The sequence below is a fragment of the Spermophilus citellus genome (genome assembly GCF_964194105.1).
Source record: "Spermophilus citellus genome assembly, chromosome: 1".
Lineage (NCBI taxonomy): Eukaryota > Metazoa > Chordata > Mammalia > Rodentia > Sciuridae > Spermophilus > Spermophilus citellus.
In genome coordinates, this window is record NC_138182.1 from 36499252 (window position 1) to 36526234 (window position 26983).

Sequence of the window (26983 nt, forward strand, 5' to 3'; positions counted from 1 at the left end):
TTTTAGTAAAATTATTTTATTTAGTTATAATATCCATCTCCAACAGCTTGAAATAAAAATTTCCACTGTCTTAATTAAACTGTATATTATTTTCTTTTAGAATGTCCCTTTTTTCTTTAAAATAATTTCTAAACCATTCTATGTGCTCAACCTTCTGTTTAACACTCAGATATGGGTTTTTGGAAAGGCCACAAGTCACCAGCTCCATGAAGTGGCGAATTGGTCCTTGTTTTGGAAAACCCTCCAGGTGTTTATCCAAAAATATATGTTCATGAAATTCTGAACCATCATCATCAAAACCTAGGAAAATAAGACATAAAATATAGTTAAATGCATAAACTTGGGAGTCAGACCAAGGTTTACCCACCAATTTAACCACTGTGACTTTAGGCAAATTAATTAACTTCTCTGACCATCAATTTCCTCAGGAAAATACAATTAAAAGAGTACCTTCTTAGGGTTTTTGTAAAGATTAAACAGACACACACAATGCCTAGAATACAGCAAATGTTCAAAGTACAGAAACAATTGTTATTAATGAATATTTTAATATCAAGAGCAACCAATAAGAAAATTATACAAACTATATTTTAAAATATGTAAATAAAACAAGAAGAAATCACAAAAAAAGTTCAGGCAGTCCACAAGAAGCAAAGAAACTAGGGCAAGTTAGAAATCCCATTAAATATGAAAAAGGCTGGGACGGGGATAGAAATGTAGCTCAGCAGTAACATGCCATTGGGTTCAATCTCTGGTACAAGGAAGAGAAAAAGAGGGAGGGAGAAAGAAGATAAATAGGAATGAGAAATAGGGAAAATGAACCAAAAACAAATAATAAAATAGGACAGACTTAAGTCCTAACAAACCAACAATTATGTTGTATGTAAATGGTCTAAATATACCATAAAACAGAGATTGGCATAGTGTTTATAAAAATATGATCCAAGTATATGCTATCTATTACAACATCATGTCAGGAACTGCAGAGCAACTGAATATCTTATAAAATTCTCACACTCTTCCAGTGAGGTATCCTTAATTTTGCAGATGAGGAAACTGAGGACCAGAAAGTTAAATAATTTCCTGAAAGGCAAATGGCTATTAACTGACAGCTCATGTTTGTATTCAGGTTTGCACAAGTAAAAAGTCTTTGGTCTTTTTGTATTACCCTGATACACAAACCACAGTACTTTAAGAAATACACTGTTTTGGGGGCTGGGGTTGTAGCTCAGTGTGGGAGCACTTGCCTAGCATGTGTGAGACACTGGGTTCGATCTTCAGTACCACATAAAAAAATACATAAATAACATAAAGGTACTGTGTCCATCTACAACTAAAAATATTAAAAACAAAAAAACACTGTTGCCAGGTACAACAGTACATGCCTGTAATCCTAGCAAGAGGATCTCAAGTTCAAGAATCTCAAGTTCAAGTGAGACTGTCTCAAAAAAAATAAGAGGGACTGGGGAAGTAACTCAGTAGTAGAGCACCCCTGGGTTAAATCCCCAGTACCAAAAAAAACCCAAACAAACCTAAACCTTGTTATATAACAGGCAAAATGCAGTGTGCTACACTACTGCATATACACCATGTAGAATACTCCTTAAGAGTCTGCTGAAGGATCTTTTAAGTTTCTAAAGTTTTCCTATAGAAAGCAGTATTTTTATAATAATATAAGTCAATTTCTTTTTTTTAAATTTTTTTTTCGTTTTTAGGTAGACACAATATCTTATTTTACATTTATATGGTTCTGAGGATCGAACTCAGTGCTTCATGAATGCTAGGCGAGCACTCTTCCACTGAGCCCCAGCTCCAGCCAATATATAAGTCAATTTCTAATGCTTAAGTTTTCATTCTACTTATTAATCAGAAAAAATATAAAATGAAAGAATATAAAAGATTAAAATATTACACTGATATCATAATACCTCAAAGCTTAAAATATAGACTACATTTCCTGAATTAGGTGTCCTCAACTTCTAGCTAATCTTACCATAAGAATAAATGGACATCTTACAATTGAAAATGCACCTAGAAAATTCAATGAGACTGTTTTAACTCACGACAACATGGGTGCCACAAAAGAAAAAACAGCATAGTGTAAGGAGGAACATAAAACATCTTCAGAAAACACCCAGGAAAGTAAATAATATTCCATTACCAGTTCAAAGTGTTTACAGTATGCAAAGATTTCTAAAATTTCCTAACATTTCTGCTTTGAGCAGCTTTTAAGCGTACCTTGCAGTGGTTTTATGGATAAAAGACATGAACATAAAACTTTAAGAGTTGAAATATTTTCCAAATTTGAACTGTAATCTCATAACCAGCAAAGAATGTCCTGCTTAGCAACTAGAAAGTATTATGTGTAGTTCTCAATCCTTTAATGCCACAGAAATTCATATCATTTTATGTGATCCTCAGAACCATATAAATGTAAAATAATATATTTTGTCTACCTAAAAACTAAAAAATATTTAAAAAAAGAAATTGACTTATATCATTATAAAATACTGCTTTCTATAGGAAAACTTTAGAAACTTAAAAAGATCTTTTACTTTTTTATTTTCCTTATCAAATACATAGAATTAAGTAAAATTCGAACACTTCTCAAAAACATTGTCAGATTTCTTCTAGGACACCATGAAGACATTTGCAGTGTTTCAGATTCATATAAACATCCAAATTCTAAAAATGAACATTTTCTAAACATGGTCTCAAATCAATGTTATAAACCTCTGAAATTAACACATACCTGCTTCATTGTTGATCGGGAACTCCCAGAGTTTCCCCTCCTTTGTCCACTGAATCATTTCTTCAAACCCGTTCTGATAGGGCTGTTCATTTACTGCAGCTAGTTGCTTAGCAAATTCCACATCCCAAATAGAAGGTGATGTCTCTGTATCATAAAAATATTTTAAGTAAGCACAAGTCAACATAAATGTATTTCTTCTTTATGCTATAATCAATTCTTTTTTTTTTTTTTTTTAAGGAAGAAAGTAGAGAAGAGAGAAAGGAAGGAACACTTTTTTTTTTTTTAGAGAGAGAGAGGAGAGAGAGAATTTTAATATTTATTTTTCATTTTTTGGCAGACACAACATCGTTGTTTGTATGTGGTGCTGAGGATCGAACCCGGGCCGCACACATGCCAGGTGAGCACGCTACCGCTTGAGCCACATCCCCAGCCCACTATAATCAATTCTGATTTGACAATATATTTTCAGACACTGATACAACTAAACAGTATATAACAAAAGTGGAGAGCTAAAACTGCAATAAAAATTATAAAGATTATAACTATAATAATGGTAAGCTTTAATTTCTATATTACTACAATTCTGAACAATTACTGCTCTATTTCAAAGGAAAAAAGGAATTTGTGTTTTGTTCAAGGGTGTTTTCATGAATATGAATATCTTTTATATATTATGTCTTTTTGGGGGGAGGGCAGTACTAGGGATTGAACCCACGGACATACTACTACTTCTGAGCTCTATCTCCAGCTCTATTTATTTTAAGACAGGATGTCACTAAGTTGCTCAGGCTGACCCTTGAATTTGGGATTCTCCTGCCTCAGCCTCCTGACTTTCTGGGATTATGGGTGCGTACTGCCATGCTTGGTCCCGATAGATGAGTTTGATCTTTAAAGTCCAGCCTATTTTCAGTCTGACAAAATTTGTCACTAATGCCTTACCACTATTAAAGACCAAAGAAGTTAACGTAATAATAACGACAGAAGTTCAAACGGATACTAAACACTCTGTGCTAATTTTTTTTTTTTTTTTTTTTGGAGGAGGTGATACCAGGGATTGAACTCAGGGGCACTTGACCACTGAGTTCCACTGAGCCACATCCCCAGTCCTATTCTGTATTTTATTTAGAGACAGGGTCTCACTGAGTTGCTATAAGTGCCTTGGCATTGCTGAGGTGGGCTTTTAACTTGTGATCCTCCTGCCTCAGCCTCCTGGACTGCTGGGATTACAGGCATGCGCCACCACACCCAGCTAAAGTTTTTTAAATACATAAATTAATACTAGTATCCTATGAGTAAGGTGGTATCAATGTTGACTCATTACCATTATCATGTTATATTCTTCAATCATTTACTTATTTTTAAAATTTAAGTCATCTTTCACTGCTGGTGGAAGAGTAAAATGGTATAAGCACTTTGGAAAAACTGTTTCTTAAAAAGTTAAGAATACTCAACAATTCAATATAGCCATTTCACTCCTAGATATTCACCTAAGAGAGAAAGGTAACAAATGTTCACATAAAGATTATACTAGAGAGCTGAGGTTATGGCTCAGAGGTAGAGCACTTGCCTAGCATGCATGAGGCACTGGGTTTGATCCTCAGCACCAAATAAAGGTCTTGTGTCCACCTATAACTAAATAAAATAAAATAAATGTTAAAAAAAGATTATACTAGAAAGTTCATAGAAGCTTTATTTATAACAGTCAAAACTGGCTTGTAATTGAAAAAGAACCCAAATGTCCCTACAGCTATACAGTCACATACTACTCAGCAATAAAAACTAATTACTGATACATGCAACAGTGTGGATAAATCCCAAATAATTATGCTGAGTAAAAGAAGTCAGACCCAAGAATACATGCTTTGTATTTTCACTTAAGAGATGCAAACTCATTTATAGTGTAACAGAAAGTAGCTCAATAGTTGCCTGAAGATTGGCACTGCTGTGCCTAATTTTTCTTTTAATTGCACCACATACTTCTGTGCATATTTATAATCCTTTCCTTAGAATAAATTTTGTTCCTAGGAACAAAATTTCTGGCTGAAAGGCACAGATCACATAAGACTTATTCTGCTTTACTCACTTTTGCCAAGCCTCCTAAGCCATCCCAACAAGGAGCTCATTTAGAATGCCTAGGTAAGCCTTATTTTACCTATTCTGCTTTATTTTTAAGCTGCTCCTATGAGCCTGTATGTGCACAAACATGTCTACATCAACTGGTGGTATTAAATATATTGGTCTAGATCATCTGTTACAGACAAAAGATCACAGCAGTTTGGCCTAATTAGACATATTTACAGAGTAATTGTAACAATGAAATAATTATCTTGGTTTTATTTATTTATTCAGTGGGCACCAATCAACCAATGCCCTTTTCATTACCATAACTGTATTATCTTTATATTTGTTAATAGTTGCAACCATGTTTTAAACATCTACTGTGTTCCAGGTACTGTACCTGATACTTAGATCATCTCTTTTAATCCTCAAGATGTATGCACTAGCTCTCATTTTATAGGTGAGTAAATGGGACTCAGAAGATAGTATGGAAGAATATTAATTTAAATCCAATTCTACCCTAAACCAAGTCTCTTTCCAGTAAGATTTAGATTACTTTGAGATAACCAGTAGGACTCTCTGTCCTTTTGCTGCAGTGGTTAAGAATTTGATGGAAAATGTGGGAGTCATGGGAGAGAAGAACTCATTCAGTTAGTCAATAAATAATCACTGAATGCTAACTTATACTGTAGGTATTACTTAGGCAGGTAAGGAAAGAGCCATGAACAACTGTCAAATTTAAGTTCCTACATTGATGCTATTCTTGTATTAACTGAACAAAATATATTATTTAGACTCATACAAGTATAGTTTAGTAGAACAGTATCTTCATTACGGTAAATTAATACATAATATTCCCAATTTTTAAAAGTACGCTGAGTGTGATAATGCACACCTATAATCCCAGAGACTCAGGTGGCTGAGGCAGGAGGATCATAAATTAAAGGATAGCTTACAGCAACGCAGTGAGAGCCTGTCTCAAAACTAAAAGTAAAAACAAAAATGACTGGTTATGTAGCTCAGTGGTAGAGAACTTGTTTATCATGTGTGAGGCCCTAGGTTCAATACTGAATACAAAAAATAATTTTTTTTTTTAAAGTAGATCATATATTATGTCACAGGGCAACTCTCAGACATTATAAAGGAGAAGAGATAATACCATGCATCTTATCTGATCATAATGGAACGAAACTGGAAATCAACGATAAAAGAAGGAAGGAAAAATCATGCATCACTTGGAGAATGAACAATAGGTTACTGAATGATCAATGGGTTATAGAAGACATCAAGGAGGAAATTTAAAAATTCTTAGAGATAAATGAAAACACAGACACAACATATCGGAATCTATGGGACACAATGAAAGCAGTTCTAAGAGGAAAATCCATTGCTTGGAGTTCATTCCTTAAAAAAAAGAAAAAAACCAACAAATAAATGATCTCATACTTCATCTCAAAATCCTAGAAGAAGAAGAACAAAACAACAGCAAAAGAAGTAGAAGGCAAGAAATAATTAAAATCAGAGCTGAAATTAATGAAATCAAAACAAAATAAACAATTGAAAAAATTGACAAAACTAAAAGTTGGTTCTTTGAAAAAATAAATAAGATCGACAGACCCTTAGCCATGCTAACGAAGAGGAGAGAACTCAAATTACTAGCATACAGGATGAAAAAGGCAATATCACAACAGACACTTCAGAAATACAGAAGATAATTAGAAATTATTTTGAATCCTTATACTCAAATAAAATAAAAGATAGTGAAGGCATCGATAAATTTCTTAAGTCATATGATCTGCCCAGATTGAGTCAGGAGGATATAGTCAACCTAAACAGACCAATATCAATTGAGGAAATAGAAGAAGCCATCAAAAGACTACCAACTAAGAAAAGCCCAGGACCGGATGGGTATACAGCAGAGTTTTACAAAACCTTTAAAGAAGAACTAATACCAATACATTTCAAGCTATTTCAGGAAATAGAAAAAGAGGGAGAACTTCCAAATTCATTCTACGAGGCCAACATCACTCTGATTCTTAAACCAGACAAAGACACTTCAAAGAAAGAAAACTACAGACCAATATCTCTAATGAACCTAGATGCAAAAATCCTCAATAAAATTTTGGCGAATTGGATACAAAAACACATCGAAAAAATTGTGCACCATGATCAAGTAGGATTCATCCCTGGGATGCAAGGATGGTTCAATATACGGAAATCAATAAATGTTATTCACCACATCAACAAACATTCGACAAAGTACAGCATCCCTTTATGTTCAAAACTCTAGAAAAACTAGGGATAACAGGAACATACCTCAATATTGTAAAAGCTATCTATGCTAAGCCTCAGGCTAGCATCATTCTGAACGGAGAAAAATTGAAGGCATTCCCTCTAAAATCTGGAACAAGACAGGGATGCCCTCTCTCACCACTTCTATTCAACATAGTTCTCGAAACACTGGCCAGAGCAATTAGATAGACGAAAGAAATTAAAGGCATAAAAATAGGAAAAGAAGAAATTAACTATCACTATTTGCAGGTGACATGATTCTATACCTAGCAGACCCAAAAGGGTTTACAAAGAAACTATTAGAGCTAATAAATGAATTCAGCAAAGTGGCAGGATATAAAATCAACACGCATAAATCAAAGGCATTCCTGTATATCAGCGACAAATCCTCTGAAACGGAAATGAGGACAACTACTCCATTCACAATATCCCCCCAAAAAATAAAATACTTGGGAATCAACCTAACAAAAGAGGTGAAAGACTTATACAATAAAAACTACAGAACCCTAAAGAGAGAAATAGAAGAAGATCTTAGAAGATGGAAAAATATACCCTGTTCATGGATAGGCAGAACTAACATCATCAAAATGGCAATATTACCAAAAGTTCTCTATAGATTTAATGCAATGCCAATCAAAATCCCAATGGCATTTCTTGTAGAAATAGATAAAGCAATCATGAAATTCATATGGAAAAATAAAAGACCCAGAATAGCAAAAACAACTCTAAGCAGGAAGTGTGAATCAGGCGGTATTGCGATACCAGACTTCAAACTATACTACAGAACAATAGTGACAAAAACAGCATGGTACTGGTACCAAAACAGGCAGGTGGACCAATGGTACAGAACAAAGGACACAGAGACCAATCCACAAAATTACAACTATCTTATATTTGATAAAGGGGCTAAAAGCATGCAATGGAGGAAGGATAGCATCTTCAACAAATGGTGCTGGGAAAACTGGAAATCCATATGCAACAAAATGAAACTGAATCCCTTTCTCTCGCCATGCACAAAAGTTAACTCAAAATGGATCAAGGAGCTTGATATCAAATCAGAGACACTGCATCTGATAGAAGAAAAAGTTGGCTAAGATCTACATACTGTGGGGTTGGGCTCCAAATTCCTCAATAGGACACCCATAGCACAAGAGTTAATAACTAGAATCAACAAATGGGACTAAAAAGTTTTTTTCTCAGCAAGAGAAACAATGAGAGGTAAATAGGGAGCCTACATCCTGGGAACAAATCTTTACTCCTCACACTTCAGATAGAGCCCTAATATCCAGAGTATACAAAGAACTCAAAAAATTAGACAATAAGAAAACAAACAACCCAATCAACAAATGGGCCAAGGACCTGAACAGACACTTCTCAGAGGAGGATATACAGTCAATCAACAAGTACATGAAAAAATGCTCATCATCTCTAGCAGTCAGAGAAATGCAAATCAAAACCACCCTAAGATACCATCTCACTCCAGTAAGATTGGCAGCCATTATGAAGTCAAACAACAACAAGTGCTGGCGAGGATGTGGGGAAAAGGGTACACTTGTACACTGCTGGTGGGACTGCAAATTGGTGTGGCCAATTGGGAAAGCAGTATGGAGATTTCTTGGAAAGCTCGGAATGGAACCACCATTTAACCCAGCTATTCCCCTTCTTGGTTTATTCCCTAAAGACCTAAAAAGAGCATACTACAGGGACGCTGCTACATCGATGTTCATAGCAGCACAATTCACAATAGCAAGACTGTGGAACTAACCTAGATGCCCTTCAATAGATGAATGGATAAAAAAAATGTGGCATTTATACACAATGGAGTATTACTCTGCATTAAAAAATGACAAAATCATGGAATTTGCAGGGAAATAAATGGCATTAGAACAGATTATGCTAAGTGAAGCTAGCCAATCCCTAAAAAACAAATGCCAAATGTCTTCTTTGATATAAGGAGAGTAACTAAGAACAGAGTAGGGAGGAAGAGCATGAGAAGATGATTAACATTAAACAGGGACGAGAGGTGGGAGGGAAAGGGAGAGAGAAGGGAAATTGCATGGAAATGGAAGGAGACCCTCATGGTTATACAAAATTACATACAAGAGGAAGTGAGGGGAAAGGGAAAAAAAAAACAAGGGGGAGAAATGAATTACAGTAGATGGGGTAGAGAGAGAAGATGGGAGGGGAGGGGAGGGGGGATAGTAGAGGATAGGAAAGGCAGCAGAATACAACAGACACTAGCATGGCAATATGTAAATCAGTGGATGTATAACCGATGTGTTCTGCAATCTGTATACGGGGTAAAAATTGGAGTTCATAACCCACTTGAATCAAAGTGTGAAATATGATATGTCAAGAACTATGTAATGTTTTGAACAACCAACAATAAAAATTAAAAAAAAAAAAAAAAGAAAGAAAGCTGACTCCTTCAAGATCCAAGTCTCTCTTGTGGCTGTTCATTGGGTGGACAAGAGCAGCTCTCCTGACAATAAATTCCTCTTTGAGGCAAGCTTAACAGATGCCACTGGAGAATCTTTCTCCATGCCTGCATATTTAGCACTTCCTGTTCACCATATACAACAGAATGCAGGTTTTCACAATTTAAGAAGGGGGTTGTTCTATTGCTTCATCTTCAGTTCAAGTGAATGAACACTGGCTGCATCAACTTCCTTCCCCTATGGATATTTATTTTTTTGGCTCATTTTATTCAAAAAGGATTAAAGTGGGTTTTTTTTGTTTTGTTTTTTGTGGTACTGGGATTGAGCCCAGGTTCACTCAACTGAACTACAATCTAGCCCTTTTTAGTTTTTATTTTGAGACGAGGTCTCACTAAGCTGCTCAGACTGGCCCTGCACTTGGGATTCTCCTGGCTCAATCACCCAAGTAGATTGGATTATAGGTTTGTGCCACCATGATTGTGCAGGATTTACAATTTAAGATAATTCCTAATATCTATAAACCACATGGCTAGGTGATACAGGGTATACAAACATGAGTGAGATCTAGCCCCCAAAATCATGTTGACTGAATAGTGGGAAAATCAGATGTTTATATTAGTAAGATTAAATACACCATTGGAGGTTGGCCTAGAGAACCTAACTTCATATACATTACTTCTCCAAGATCCATGTTCATAAGCAGGAAACAACTTTTATTGAGTGCTTAAAAATTAATTTCATCATGAAACCAAATTTAAAGTTAATTATTTCTCTTTTGATTAGATTTAAAATGGAGAATTTGAAGGCTTTGACATCTTACTCAAAGAAAATGGCAAGCACAGAACAAAGACTAACCAAGTTTTAAGAAAAAATACGGGGCTGGGGCTCAGTGGCGGACTGCTTCCATAGCATGTGTGAGGCACTGGATTCTATTCTTAGCATTGCATACAAAAATAAATAAAATAAAGGTATAATCCCCATCTAGAACTACAAAAACAAACAAAAAACAAGTCTGCTACATATATTCCCTGAATGTATGTTCTTTACATCTCTTGAACAGTCACTACCTCATTTCAGAAAGTTACTTCTATAAGTGTGATCTCCACTTTTAGACAGTAAGTTGCCCAAAAGCAAGAATCGCAACTCATTTTTTTTTTTTAATGTAAGAGCACAGAGTTGCATTGCAAATAATGGGTGCTGATTAATGATTTAACTGATACCAGTAGTCAATCCATATCTCTGGATTGTTCAACTGGTAGAACCAACTTCCTTCCCATGGCCCCACAGAATGTGCTGTTTTAAAAAAAGGGGGAAATCTGACCAAAACTAGTAGTGTCAACAACTACATTCATAAGCATACATTCAAAAGCATGATCCAGAAAAATGACAGGAGAGAATATTAAAGTACCAACTATTATGTAATCAAAATTCAAAGAACATCTTTGAAAGACAAAAATGTTTCTCCATTTGAGGGCTGTTCATTTTTTAAAAAATTAATTAATTTATTTTTGCGGTTTATTTCTTAACAAACCTGTTTCAGGTGCTTTTTCAGAAAATGTTTCAATGTCAAAAATATTAAGCCTCTTCCCCTTGAATAAATTTTTCCTAAGAGTAAAAACAGAAAAAACATTTCTTAATGACTATATAAACTGTCAACAAAAACTGTTTATAAGAAGAAAACTTTTACTTGAAATATTCTATGTAGAAATGAAAAATAATTCCACTGAATCACATCAGCCATTATAGTTAAAATGCCATGCTGTTAGGACTGATAATGATATTTGAATTTTTGCTTCACAAATACAACAAACCATTTAAAATAGTTTAATTTTCAATTCACCTAATGGAAAAGATTGGTTTAATTCACCATAATTTTTATTTGATCCCTTCCATATAAAAGTATAATAAGACCTAGTATTATGGAAAGCTACAAAAATACACTAAAATATAAGCTTCTAAAGTTTACATTGTTTTAAAAGCAGAAAACAATGCAATGTTTAACTACAAATTATAGTTATAAAGTATTGCACAACTAAATCAAAACATTCTCTTTTATTTTTATTTTTTGGTGGGGGGTGTGCCAGGGATTGAACTCAAGGCATTTGACCACCGAGCAACATCCCCAGCCCTATTTTGTATTTTATTAAAAACAAAGGTCTCACTGACTTGTTTAGCGCCTCGCTAAATTGCTGAGGCTGGCTTTGAGCTTGCAATCCTCCTGCCTCAGCCTCCTTAGCCACTGAGATTAGAGGTGTGCATTTGCCACTGCATCCGGCAACATTCTCTTTCATAAAGCAATCACTCTGATGTTTAAAATATTAACTTTCTTTATATAACTATTTTTAATTAACTATTGAAATTAATGTCAGAGAGTTAACAGGTAACTTCTGGTACAATTTTAATCAACTGTTTTATGCATCAATTTACATATTTACTTGAATGAATATACTGGCAGATTAAAAACCAGTTTATAAACTGGAGAATTTATTTTTAAAACAATTTGTAATACTTCTCTGGATCAAAATATTTTTCTCTACTAAACAAAGCTAACTGGAAAAAGTGTAAATAGTGTATTAAAATTAGAAGCGATCTCAAATCACATGTTTTTCTCTAGCATGATTCCAAATATTTTGTAAATAAATACCTTTATGCTCCAGAAAGAACTATCCTCAGTGCTTTGCATTCATTTTCCTACCCTACTTTCCCACAAGTGTATAACAAGCAAAAGGGATGATTAAATTCACGGTAAAGATGGAATGCATTGGCAAAGTATGGAAATTTAAGAGGAATCTACTAACATGGAAGGTGATGAACATTCGCTATTTATCTACTATGTAATTGAAAACTGATTCAAATTACTCCTCTACTCCTCAAGAAAGTCATTTAAGCTACTTCACTTTGAGCATTTTATAGGAAATTAAGGTTATACAAGTTTCTCCAGTCTTGGAATTAGTCTGTGGCAGTGCCAAGATTCTGAAGCAGGCCAGTATGACTCCAAAGCTAGTGCACTGTACCTCATACCTCTCAGTCTATAACTCAAAGAATCAGCCCAGTCCTGGATTTTTATCTTTTATTTTGAGACAAGGTCTTTCTAAGTTACTTAGGATCTTGCTAAATTGCTGGGCCTGGTCTTAAACTTTCGATCCTCCTGCTGCAGCTTCCTAAGGCATGCCCAGCTTTAGTCAGCTTTTTAATACAGTCATTATATGCACAGAAACCCCTCCCTTACTTTCTTAAGCTTCTCCCTTGTTTTCTAATTTTCAATGGCAGCTAATATTATTAAAAATCAAGTTATGATAAACCATTCAGATAGTTACACAGAACCAAGGAAAGAAGACTGATTCAGTGAATTAGTAAGTCAAACCTCAAGTATTCAATAATGTCACAGACATTAAATCACTTTAAATTAGTAATTCAAATAATCATCCAAAGTCACTTTTAAAAGAACTTCCTCTGTTAAATGCTGACCACCTTTTTCAGTCTTCCAGTACAAATCGGTGTTATGGACCAGGCTATATGGTCAATGACCAAACAGACTCCATTTTACCCTTAGACTCCATATCATGTAAGAAATGCTTCTCCCATGGGAAAGCCCTGCTTCTGTACCCATTAATAGTTACTTAGTATAACATATTTGGCAACACAAAATAGCAATTTTCATAAAATGAAAAATTATTCTCTTTGGTTTCCATTTTTCTTGGGCAATGTACCTTGTCAGTGATTGATTGTCTACATGTTAAAAACCATTCTCTAACTTGTATTTAACTAGGGTCATTTTGACCCACTTCCCTTCTGCTTGCTCGTTGCTATACCAACCTGGAAGTCCCATGGGAAATACCAATGTACCCACTGCACTGTCTCACTAACTGCCCAAATCAGCTTCTATACCTGCTTGCTTGCAGCTATGTCAAACCAGATGTGGTTTTTGCCTTTAAATATCTTAAAATGCTCAGGCTCAGGGCTGTTCCTTGCAGAGACAGTTATGGGTCTTGTGGGGAACAGTTTGCCGGCCGACGGGCTAAATAAAGACTCTTCAATTTGGACAAAACTGGAACTTGGTATGTTTTCTGAGTGACCTGCCCCACAACATGGTAATTTAGGATCTGGAAGGAGCTAAGTCAAATAAGTTCCTCAGATTCTATTTCAGACAAAATCCCTCAGAATATACAATGCATTGAAACTACTCCAATTTGAGAACATTCTGCTCCCCACTTTTTTTTTTTTTTTTTTTTTTTTGAGACAGGGTCTCTATAGTTTCCCAGGCTTATTTGGAACTAGTGACGGTCCTGTCTCCCAAGTGGTTGGTAAATAGGCATGTGCCACCACAACCAGTTCACACCTATTGTCAAAGACAAGTTAGTGTTTGTCAGATAATGCTAAATATCTGGTTCCCTCTCCCCAAATGTTGCTTTCTGGGCTTAAAGGAGAGAAAATACAGAAACTTTATGTAAATATAGAGCAGCTTTCAATTGTAAAGTAACTATGCAGCTTATTTCAACACCATAAAAAGTTATAAATTAGCAAATTCAAGTTGCTTTAAATAATCTATCACTTTCTTTTTTTTAAATTATGGGTTGTTTCTCTAAGAAATGATGAAAGAGGACTATAGAGTGATAAAGGTATATAAACATCCAGTGTTAGAAACATTCGGAATGAAAAATAATGCTTCTTGTAAAACATTTGTTTGTTCAGAATTCAGTCAGCTCCATTTACTCTAAATCGGGGGACCCCTATTTAACATGGGCAGCTCGGAGGCAAGACCCATTTTGCTTTATAGTACAAAAAAAGGTAAAACTGCTAAATGCAAGATTTTTCCTCTCTAGGAAATAGCATCCAGAGAGTAATAAGATATAGGCAGATGTATCCATAATGCTCAAATAACTATCAGCAATTGCAATAACAAAAAATAAATTTACAGTTAATGTTAAAAAAAAAATACCAACAAAATCCAATAGACTGGAAAGCCTGAATACCTTTTTTTAAGATCAGCTGTCTTCTCCTGGCTGAGAGAATGATCAGATCCTTCATCAAACTGAATCTGATGCTCTGGTCTTGTGCTAAGTCTAGCCGAAGCAGATTTGGCAATTTTCATATCTGATAATATATTACTGAAACAGAAATTTAAAAAAACCAAGTTATATTAAAAATGTTAGCTATACAACAGTAGTAAATGTTTTTTAAATAGGAGAAAAATTCTTATTTCATTTTCATGCACTAATGCAGCATAAAATGTTAAATTTAAAAAGTTACATTTTAATATTCACATACTATAGACCATTAAAATTTATGTTTACTTTTTTTTTTTTTAATTGGAGATTGAACCCTGGAGGGCTTTACCACTGCACTTTTCATTTTGAGACAGGGGTTCACCAACTCACTGAGACTGGCTATAAACTTGCTATTCTCCTTGCCTCAGTCTCCCGAGTTGCTGGAATTACAAGCGTGCACATTTTCATCCAGCTTACTTGTCTTTTGAAGGTGTTCTTTAAGGCTCTAAGCAACTCAGTGAGATCCTGTCTCTAAATAAAACACAAAAAGGGCTGGGGATGTGGCTCAGTGGTTAAACAACCCTGGGATCAATCCCCAGTACAAAAAACAAAAAAGGAAGTGAAAGCTTCATTTAAAACAAATTGCCACACAGTGGTGCACACCTACAATCCCAGCAGCTTGGGAGGCTGAGGCAGGGGGACTGAGAGTTCATAGACAACCTCAGCAAAAGCAAGGTGCTAAGCAACTCAGTCAGCCTCTGTCTCCAAATAAAATACAAAATAGGGCTGGGGATGTGGCTCAGTGTTCGAGTGAGCCCCTGAGTTCAATCCCTGGTAACAAAAAAGAGAGGAAAGGAAACATGTCTGTTGATTATCACATTATGTACAAAACCAGCAAATTAAGTACATTTTCTGAAACTATTTTTTAAAAATTCTTTTTAGTTATATACAATACCAGGAAATATCCTGACATACAAAAGCATGGAACACAACCCACTCCAATTTAGTTCTCAATCCCTCTTCAATCTATTTACTTTTGTAAAATTAGTGCCTGTGGATACATCTGATGGTGGGAACCGCCATGCCATATCATGCATTCACATACAAAAATTCAGTATCATTCTACTGTTCTTCCCTTTTCCAGTTCCTTCTTCCTCCTCAATCCCCTACTCTACTGATCTTGTCTCTGTTTTGGTGTGAAATTTCCTGTTCCTTTTTTCCCTTTCTTCTTTTTCTTTTTATCCCCACCTCCACCCCAAATTTTGGATCAAACTTTGATTTTTAGGACTGGCTTATTTCACTTAGCATGATAGTCTCCAGTTCATTCCACTTACCAGCAAATGCCATAATTTCATTCTTTTTTGTGGTTGAGTAATACTCTAATGTGTATACATTCCATATTTTCTTTATTCATTTATCTGTTGAAGGGCACCTAGATGGGCTTCATAGTTTTGGTATTGTGAATTGTGCTGCTACTGATGTGGCTGCATCACTGTAGTATACTGATTTTAAATCTTTTGGATATATGCTGAAGAGTGGGATAGCTGAGTCATATTTGGATCCATTCTTAGTTTTTTAAGGATTCTCTATACTGCTTTCCATAGTGGTTGCACTAACTTGCAGTCTCAGCAAAAATGAGTGTACCTTTTCCCCTCATCCTTACCAACATTTATTATTATTTGTAGTCTTGACAATTGCCACCCTGACTGGAGTGAGATGAAATCTCAATGTAGTTTTAATTTAAATTTCTCTAATTGCTAGAGACGAACATTTTTTTCATATATTTGTTGACCATTTGTATTTCTTCTTTTGAGAAGTGTCTGTTTAGTTATTTTTGCCCACTTCCTGGGTTTTTTGTTTTTGTATTAAAATTTTTGAGGGACTGGGTTGTGGCTCAGTGGTACATAAATAAAATTATTAAAAATTGTAAAATATTAAAATTTATTTTGAATTATTTGTGTACTCTACATATTAATGCTCTGAGAAACAAGTGGCAAAGATCTTCTCCCATTCTGTAGGCTCTCTCTTTACACTCATATTTCCTTTGCTGTGCAGAAGTTTTTCAATTTGATGCCATTCCACTTATTGATTTGATTTTATTTCTTGCACTTTAGGTGTCTTGTTAAGGAGGTCAGTTCCTGTGCTGACACGCTGGCGTGTTGGACCTACATTTTCTTCTAGGAACTACAGGTCTAATTCCTAGATCTTCAAACCTCTTTGAGTTGACTTTTGCATAGGGTGTGAGACATGGGTTTCATTCTACTACAATGGATTTCCAGTTTTCCCAGCACAATTTGTTAAAAAAGCTATTTTTTCTCCAAAATATTTTTGGCACCTTTGACATTTTGTTTCTGTGTCTTCTATTCTATTCCATTGGTCTTCCTGCCTGTTTTGGTGGCAGTACCATGCTGCTTTTGTTACCATAGCTCTGTAGAATAATATGAGATCCAATATTGTAATGCCTCCTGCTTCACTCTTCATACTAAGGATTTCTTTGGCTATTCTGGGTTCTTATTTTTCTAAATGAATTTCAGAATTGCTTTTTCTAGTTCTGTGAAGAATGTCATTGGAATTTTGATAGAGTGACTGTGTTGAATCTGTACAGTGCTTTTGGTATGGCCATTTTGACAATATTAATTCTGCCTATCCAAGGACCTGAGATGTCTTTCCATCTTCTAAAGTCTTCTTCAATTTCTTTTTTTAGTGGTCTATAGTTTTCATTATAGAGATCTTTTGCCTCAGAGAAACTATCTTATTCTACTATTTTATTTTTATTTTTTAATTCTTCTTTGCCATTCTACTATTTATTTTTAATAACATTACTGAATTTACCATTTCTTTTTCAGGGGCATAAAATATGTAACTTCCTTAAAGGAAAGTTTCACTACTCAATTTATTTTTTATAAACTAAATCTTATTCAGGTTGGGGTTGTAGCTCAGTGGTAGTGCTCGTGCCTAGCATGTGTGGAGGCACTAGGTTTGATCCTCACTACCACATAAAAAATAAATAAAGGCATTGTTTGTACACAACCAAAGATATGAAAAATTGTGCACTATGTGTAATATGACTTGTAATGCATTCTGCTGTCATATATAACAAATTTTTAAAAAAGGCATTGTGTCCATGTACAACTAAAGAAAATATTAAAAAACAAACTAAATCTTACTTAAGACATAGTTTTTTAAAAAAAAAAATCACTAAAATTCTATTTACAAGGTATATTTTATATATCAGTCATTTTTACTTTTTCTCTTGCGGTGGGTCCTAGGGATTGAACCCATGGATTCATCCATGACAGTCAAGCATTCAACCACCAGGCCACATCCCCAGACACATTTTTTGAGATATTAGCATTACTATTCATCTCACTCCAGTCAGAATGGCAGCTATTATGAAGACAAACAACAATAAGTGTTGGTGAGGATGTGGGGAAAAAGGCACACCCATACATTGCTTGTGGGACTGCAAATTGATGCAGCCAATATGGAAAGCAATATGGAGATTCCTTGGAAAACGGGGAATGGAACCACCATTTGACCCAGCTATCCCTCTCCTTGGACTATACCCAAAGGACTTAAAAACAGCATACTACAGGGACACAGCCACATCAATGTTTATAGCAGCACAATTCACAATAGGTAAACTGTGGAGCCAACCTAGATGTCCTTCAGTGGATGAATGGATAAAAAAAAGTGGTATATATACACAATGGAATTTTACTCAGCAATGAAAGAGAATAAAATCATGGCATTTGCAGGTAAATGGATGATGTTGGAGAAGATAATGCTAAGTTTAGTTAGCCAATCCCCCCCTCAAAACAAGGCTGAATGTTTTCTCTGATATAAGGAGGCTGACTCATAGTGGGTTAGGGAGGGAAAACATGGGAGGAATAGATGAATTCTAGATAGGGAAGAGGGGAGGGAGGGAAAGGGAGAGGGCAGGGGATTAGCAAGGATGGTGTAATGTGATGGACATCATTATCCAAAGTACATGTATGAAGACACGAATTGGGTGTCAACATACTTTATATACAGAGATATGAAAAATTGTGGTATATATGTGTAATAAAAATTGTAATGCAAAAAAAGTATAAAGATATGAATTGGTGTGAACATACTTTATACACAAAGATATGAAAAATTGTGCTATATATGTGTAATAAGAATTGTAATGCATTTCGCTGTTGTGTATTTAAAAAAATAAAATCAATTTAAAAAAAGAGAGATATAAGCATTACTGACACAAATGATCCACTAACCTAATTTTAGTCTTTTCTCTATCCTTCTGTGCCCTTGAGTCTTCCTCATGCTGACGGAGCTGTCTAAGCAGTTCTGACTTGGTTGTCTGCTTGTCAAAAGGCAGAGAATCTGCCACAGCAGATGCAGCTTCCACCAACTCAGGACTCAGGGAATCATTTCTGAAAAAGAAAATGAAAAAGGAAGAATTACTTATGCCACTAGTTTTGTGAAAAGTGAAATGATTTAGGAAGGAAAACCTGTCATTCAAAAAAAATCACTCAATTCAATTTCTAAAGAATTTTTAAACATTAGATAGTGGTTTTCTATAAACTTTGAAAAACTAAAATTTTAACAGATACTTCCTGAATTAGGATACTAACTCAAACCTCAAAAATTTTAAATTAATGGAATTTTTAATTAAATGTCATTTCATTTCAAATATATACATGCTGCAAGAAAATTAAAAAGTGACTAAATCCGTCATAGAAGCTCTACTCATAATAGGCCAAAACTGTACCAAACCTGAAGGTCCACCATCAGGAAAATGGATAAAAAAAATTGTGAGCTACCCATACAATGTGATAATACTTGGCTCCCATCAGTAATGTGAGTGAATTTCACAGACATGAGAACAAAGGAAAGAAATATCAAGTTCATTAGGCAAAACTAATTGGATTTGAAAAATAAACAGAACAGCAATCGCCTCAGTACAAAAGCCTTCTGATTAGGAAAACAAAAATGAAAAACTTTCTGTATTTTGATAAATATGTGGGTTACATGGGTTTACCCATCTATTAAAATCCTGCTGATAAGATCTGTACACTTCGATGTATCTAAATTTTACCTGGGGGGGGTGGGGAGCCATAAGTCATCATCATTGAGCAGGAGATAACAGATGATTCAAGAATGGTAAATGACAAGTACACAGAGGTTCATTATACAATTTTGTTTCCTTTGCATATGTCTTAAGTTTTCCATAAGAAAAAAGCTTAAAATTAAAACATCTGGCCAGGAACAATGGCACACTCTTGTAATCTCAGCTACTAGGGAGACTGAGGCAGGACTGCAAATTTGAGATCAATCCCAACAACCTAGTGAGATTGTCTTAAATAGTTTGGGGTTTAGCTCAGTGGTATAGTATCAAGGATTTAATCCCCAGAACTGTAAAACATAAATTAAAAAAAAAAAAAAAAACCAAAAAACCTACTGCTGGGTGGTTGTGGTGACATTCTCTTATAATAGCAGCAGCACAGAAGCCCAAAGCAAGAGGATATCAAGTTCTAAGCCAGCCCCAGTAACTCAGTGAGGCCTTAAGCAATTTAGCAAGACCCTGTCTCAAAATAAAATATAAAAAAGGGCTGGGGATATGCTTAACTGCCCCTGGGTTCAATCCCTAGTACACAAACAAAGAGCCCTACTCTGAGCCTAGAGTTGAAGCTCAGTGATAGAGCACTTGCCTATCATGTGCAAGTATACTCCTAAGTAAACTGAAGTAAGTTAATAGAAAAAATATGTAAGAAGAAATTATTTACCGGTTTTTGTTTTCTTGGGGGGGTGGGGGGGTGGGGGGGTACTGGAAATTGAACTCAGGGGCACTGAACTACTGAGCCACACCTATTTTGTACTTTACTTAGAGATAGGTTCTATTGAGTTGCTTAGCATCTTACAGTTGTGGAGGCTGGCTTTGAACTCAAGATCCTCCAGTCTCAGCCCAGATCCACTAGGATTACAGGTGTGCACCACTTTTTCAAACTCTCTGAGAATTACCTCAGTGAATGAGATCCAAATTAATATACTTAAGTGGCTTTCTATATTCTGCTATTTAATATGCAAATTAAAGACACCCAAAGCTTGCAGGATAAAGATTATAAGAATTTTACTATGATATGGAAGATCTTATAGGAACAGAAAACAGGAAAACGAAATATAACAATTAGTTAAAAAAAGAAATGTGCTTTCAAAACTGTGATCTATGAACAAGCTTAAGTCTCATCCCATGCTGCTGTATTTGTTTTTTCAGCAGTACTGGAGATTGAACACAATGGCACTTTACCTAAGCTCCATCTCCAGCCCCTTTTAAAAAATATTTATTTTTTAGTTGTAGTTGAACACAATACCTTTAATTAATTTATTTTTATGTGGCTCTGAGGATCAAACCCAGGGCCTCACATGTGCTAGGTAAGCGCTCTACCACTAAGCCACAGCCCCAGACCTCTTTTTTATCTTTTATTCCAAGACAGGGTCTCCTAAGTTGCTCAGGTTGGGCTCAAACTTGTGATCCTACTGCCTCAGCCTCCCAATCACTGCACCCAGCCCACAGCATCTTGATACTGGTGAAAATAATCTAAATTTCAAGCAGGAGATCAATTAATAATAGTTGAAGCCTTCTTAATGGATGATTAGGGCAGGTAATTCCTTGATTGTAAGAATGTTAAATCAGAAACTAGAAATTTTGGTCATTACTATAACCACCAGATGTAAGTTAGGTGTCACCAAACACTGAGACCCACAGATATTCATGGCCTATCCATTAAGAAGATAAAAGAGAGGGTTGGGGTTGTGGCTCAATGGTAGAGGACTGCCTAGCAAGTATGAGGCACTGGGTTTGATTCTCAGCACCGCATATAAATAAATGAATAAAATAAAGCTCCATCAACATCTTAAAAAAATTAAAAGAAGATAAAAGAACCACAGCAGTAATGCACACAGTGGTGCATTACAAATCCCAGTGGTGCAGCTAGCTGAAGCAAGAGGATCACAAGTTCAAATAAAAAAAAAAAAAAGAGAGAGGGAAAGATCTGCATCACATAGGCCAGGGAGCTGCCTGGCTTAGTGCCCCACAACAATAACAGCTCTTAAAAACAAGGCCATAAGCTGTTTCCAGGGTTGCTGCAAAGGACAGGCAGTGGTGAGAAAAAGCTCTCAGGGAAGCCCTAAGGATGGTGGCCTTATCAGATACCTGCTGCTCTGAGGTCAGATGCAACCTATCAATCAAGGTCAATTTTGTCCTAACAACTGCCTACACTATAGTTGACTTTCTACAGTTATCAAGTTACCAGAAATGGCAGATTATATTTTCAGAGAATAGAAAATTCAAGGGGTCATGTGTTTCCTCTCACATGTGAAAGCTAGAGGATGAAAAAGGAAAAGAAAGGTAGTGGTGGGGAATCTCATGAAAATGGAAGGGAGATCAGTAGAAGAGAGGAAAGGGACCAAGGAGAGGGAGGAGAGAAAGGGGAAGTATTGGGGAGTGATATTGGCTAAAACATTTCAAAAAGCAAGTCCTCTACAGACATAAAACAACTTTCAAAACAAGATGTACACGATATTGTTAATTAAGTTTAAAGAAGCAACCATGTGACAGTTAATAACATTAATGACTATATAAGAGAATGTGTGGAATTCTCAATTAGACCCACTACTCTTTTCCTTTGATTTTATACAAATATCGTTTTATTACTTAAAATATAAACAATAAAAGCATTCCTCAAGTAATTTGAGTTCCTGTGTTTATAAGCTGATGTTTATTAATTCAACATCTCCCAAGTACTCTAATTAAAAATATTTTTAGTAAAAGAAAAAGGCTTTTTGGAATTTCAAAAATTAGTTTCAAAGAACATTCAAAATGCAATTCAATTTACCCCTTCTTTGGAGCATTTCCTGGAGTTCTTCGAAGCCTGCCAATTGTCTCCACACTTTTGAGTGTTTTCCTGCTGGTTGGCTTTGTTGTTTGTACATTTACTGTGCTTAATTCAACTTTCATATCCTTAATAATGTCTAACAAGCCTTTTTTCGTATTCTCCTTTATTCTGCCTTGGTTCTCTGAGGTCTTCTCAGGACTTGCAACAGTTGGAACACACTGCTCATCTTTCTTGCTATAGGTCACAGTGCTAGTGCCAAAATATCTTGGAATATTATTTTTTGTCCTGTAAAGACATATTAAAGAAAAAAATGAAAAATATACTGTAAAATAATTAATAACTCAAAACATTCCTTCTGCATTTAAAATGATTTTCAATTCAAGCCTTTCCATTTGCTTTTTTAAAATTATTACTAACAATTATAACAGTAGCAATTTACCATGTATTAGCAATTAGTATGTGCCTAGCCTCATGCAACATAATTTATAAACATTTTCCTATATCCACATCAACACCATATGGTAGGCATAGTTCCTGTCTTGCAGATAAGGAAACAAAGTCAGAAGTAATTTACCCAAGATCATGTAGCTTAGAGATTACTAAAGCCTAAGTCTACACCGATGGGCCACAAATGGATACAGGTATGCTGAGGTAATACTGATTATCTGGTTCTTAGGGTGGCTGGATGACACCAGGACTGTTGGTGTTCCCAAGTCTGTTGTTTCCTTTCCCTCCATTTACCCCAGGATAGGTTTTATTCATTTGCTGCTAAGAATCAAACCCAGGGCTTTACACACTAGCACTGAATCACAACCCCAGCTCTAAGATATTTTCTGTGGGTTCCATAATATTAAAAAGGGTTGGGAAACACTGACATGGTTAATAAATATTATTCTCAAATCCAAAATCTCTATGAAGAAAGGTTACTCACAAAAGTCCCTGTGTGCTATTCTGATCAACTTTCTTGAGAGACATACCATTTAATCAATCACTACTTGTAATGTTAAAAGGAAAATTTCTTAGGCAATTCAATTTAGTAGAAGACAGGCACAGAAACATATGCCTATAATCCCAACTACTCAGAAGGCTGAGGAAGGAGGATCACCAAGTTTGAGGCCAGTCTCAGCAACTCAGCAAGGCCCTGTTTCAAAATAAAAAGGACCAGAAATGTAAATCAGAGTTCAATCTACATTCAATTGGGTTCAATCCCTGGTATAAAAAAAATAATTAATTTAGTAGAGTCTGAGCAAAGTAGAATATGATCAAATCAATCTGCAAATTGTGCAGTTCCTGGCACCAGAGCAGATCCTGAAAACTCCCACCAAGAAGGTGACCAGAGAGCATTTATAGAAAAATTGAAGAGAAGAATATAAAACAACTTAATTGGCTAGAGCTCAGTCAATCAGTCAAGTGTTATAGCTTAATTAGTTTTTACAGCTTAATTACTTAATTGGCTTCAGGCCTCCTGCAAACAACCAAAGCTATGAATTGGTTCTATATTGATTTAATCTATTGGGCCAAGGGAAGGTGTGCAATACAAATTTTGCAAGTTAAGCAAAAGTGGAAAAGAGGAAGGGGGTTGTGGCTCATGGTAGAGTGCCTACCTAGCACACGTGAGGCACTGGATTCGATCTCCAGCACATTAAAATATATATACACACACACACACACACACACACACACACATATACACATACATACACACACACACACACACACACACACACAATAAAAGTATTTTTAAAACAAGTGGAAAAGAGAATATTCAGGGATTACAGCTGTCCTGCTCTGTTCAGGAGGTACACTTATGAAAAACACATGTGATTACACAGAAGATTTCCTTTTAAATAATGCAAATGTCTAAATTTATTCTGGTAGGTCAAATATCTCTTTGGTATTTGATATTGAAGAATTTTAAAAACTAACGAACATGTTAGTCTGAATAAGCAGGTATAATGTATAAAAAATTATTCATTAGCTGGGTGCTGTGGTGCATGTCTGTAATCCCAGTGGCTTCAGAGACGGAGACAGAAAAATTGAGAATTCAAAGCCAGCCTCGGCAACAGCAAGGCACTAAGCAACCCAGTGAGACCCTATCCCTAAATAAAATAATAAAAATGGCTGGGCATATGGCTCAGTGGTCGAGTGACCCTGAGTTCAATCCCTGCTACTAAAACAAAACAACCACCACCACCAGATTCCTAAGATTCTTAGTTTGTAAGTTTGGAATGGGCTCAGGGATTTGTATATTAACTAAGACCCCAGGTGATTCTGATGCAGTCTGATCCCTGCATTAGACTCTGGGTTAAACAATATTAAATTCTCAAAGCTAACAAATAGTAGTGCTAGGACAGTGACACTTTAATATAAGGAGCAATTTTCAAAAATGCTGAAACTATTTGATGTGAGGCTATCACATCAGGCACTTGAAAACTGGAATGAAAAACAAACTGCACAACCAGTATCTTAATCAATACACAGGACTCTAATATATGGGACAATTCAAATTAAGGAAATACTGCAAATATTTTTTTATCTGAAAGTTAGTATTAAAGGTATTTTAACAGAAAGATAGCAATGAAGAGGATGAATTTCACATATAATCTTTTTACAATGTTTTCTTTCAATACTGCTAGAGTATCTAATAATCTATAATTATTAAAGGGATATCATGTAAATTCCATAACACTAACTTCCCACCTGTTGTTTCCACTGAGAACATCTCATCAGCACTTCAAATGCAACATACCCAAAACCTCCTTCAATAAATAGCTCTTCCCTCAGACTGATTTCCTATTTTATACCCTCTGTATTGATGGGCTTCCTACCATAAAAAGTTTTGTGTTCTAAAAACTCTGACATGTTTAAACTCTTTCTCACAACTCTTTCTCATTCTCTTAACACTTGATGATACTTTAATCCTCTAAGGCAATCAGCTGAAACCTTTTGCTCTCTGACCACTCTACCATTATCTCATTATGTCACATCCTATTAATTCTACCTCTGGGGTTTCCTTCTCCATCCAGCTGATCCTTCCCATTCCTCTGCCAGAAACTTGCTTCATCACTGCATTAAACCAAATTGGTCCCAAACAGTTTTGCATGGAACGTAAGCAGTGGAATTAGGTTTTCACAACCAAGCATACCAAAACAAGTATGCCACAACTCCTTTACCTTCTCTGGCTCACATCAACCAGTCGTCCTCCTTCAGATTTTACCTGGCTTCTCTTCCAGAAAGGATACCCTAAATCTCTCCTCTAAGGTTTAGGTGTCCCTATTTGCTCTCTCAGCAATTACTTGTTGGATGAATACAGCACACTGTGCGCACCTAAACTGCCACAGCTTTACTCTGTTATACTTGAATCACCTGCTTGGTAAACCTATGCCGTCGGGAATGGCTCAACTGTCTTGTTCCAGGCATAACACCAGTAATGACACACTGTAAGTACTTCCAATAATGAACTAAATAAATGAAGGGGAAAGAATGAGACCATTAAAAAAAAGGCTGGGAGACAAAATAACTTCGCCTCTCTGTAGGACGATTACACAGCTTTTAGACTCTGCAGGTTATAACCTCGACCCCAGGGAGCCGGGAACAACAAATGAATGCACCGGAGGGGTGCGGGGCCAGTAGCTCTGAAATGCAGTACCTGACCGTTCGGAGCGGAGCACCAAGCAGCACGATTGCAGCCACCGACGCTTCCGGGGTTCCAAAGGGAAAAGAGAGGCGGGTGAAGGGGCGAACAGGTAGAAACGCCGACATCTTGGGGACTACGGCCGAGAAACGAAGTAAGAAGGCAACCAGAGTAGCGCGTCCTATTGCCAAATACGTCCCCTAAACTAGCTTCCGTTCCTTTTCCTTTGCGTTCCGGTGGGAAACAGAGGCGAGTCACTATGGTTCCGCTTTCAATCGCGGCCTCCTGGAACCCGCAGACTCCAAACTAGACTCCGAACCAGGCTTCCAGCCATTCACACTTCGGAGGTGGAGTCAAGCTCTAGTGCAGCCAGGGTGCGCTGTGTGAGGCGGGCCTAGACCAGACAGCCGAGAGTGGAGGGAGTAATCAGTTAAACAAAACTGTGGGTTGGGGTTGTAGCTCAGTGGTAGAGCACTTTCCTAGCATGTGTGAGGCACTGGGTTCGATTCTCAGCACCGTATATAAATAAATAAAGTATGTATATATATATATATATATATATAAAGTCCATTATATAAATAAATAAAGTCCATTGACAACTAAGAAAATATTATAAAAACAAAAAATTGCTGATGAATCCAGTAAGAGAAGGCCCAGAACTTTGCTTTGTCTTAGGGGAAAGTTCTTACTCTTCTCAGAACCATCTGCAACCCCAAAGAGGTTTTAAAAAATTACCATAAGGCATTCTGTCTGATATACTGTTCCCCCCCCCCACTCTTTATTCTTAATATAGCTTCAGAACTTGAGAAATAGGTTTCATTTTTTCAGAAATGGATTTAAATATCAAAAAATGCAAGAGAAAGATGTGAAAGGATGACATCTTATGTATGTCTCCACTACCTCCAGACATACAAAAGATCACTCTGTTATAAGTACCCCAG

The 26983-nt window shown here is 36.0% G+C and overlaps 1 protein-coding gene across 2 annotated transcripts; it reads right to left on the reverse strand.

Moving 5' to 3' along the window:
- On the reverse strand, window positions 1–26240 carry MRPS31 (mitochondrial ribosomal protein S31). Of its 2 annotated transcripts, XM_081301905.1 has the most exons (8): window positions 26058–26189; window positions 23340–23549; window positions 22409–22693; window positions 18788–18946; window positions 14514–14648; window positions 11072–11145; window positions 2753–2896; window positions 1–300 (listed from the first exon to the last, which is right to left on the reverse strand). In XM_081301905.1, the coding sequence occupies exons 2-8, from the start codon at window positions 23381–23383 to the stop codon at window positions 71–73; spliced, it is 1071 nt and encodes a 356-aa protein (XP_081158031.1). In that variant the 5' UTR covers window positions 23384–23549; window positions 26058–26189; the 3' UTR covers window positions 1–70. The 2 variants fall into 2 exon arrangements, with proteins under 2 accessions (XP_081158031.1, XP_081158030.1); XM_081301904.1 differs by lacking the exon at window positions 23340–23549 and having other exon boundaries at window positions 26058–26240.
- Window positions 26241–26983: the final 743 nt, after the last annotated feature.

What these genes read in the sequence shown, in the direction of transcription:
- MRPS31 (XM_081301904.1), bottom strand. Translation starts at nt 26,170, where the DNA reads ATGTCGGCGTTTCTACCTGTTCGCCCCTTCACCCGCCTCTCTTTTCCC. An exon ending in GGAAATGCTCCAAAGAAGGG is followed by an intron (nt 18,947 to 22,408) that starts GTAAATTGAATT and finishes TTTCTTTTTCAG; the next exon opens with AAATGATTCCCTGAGTCCTG. An exon ending in TGAAAAAGCACCTGAAACAG is followed by an intron (nt 2,897 to 11,071) that starts GTTTGTTAAGAA and finishes TTTATGATACAG; the next exon opens with AGACATCACCTTCTATTTGG.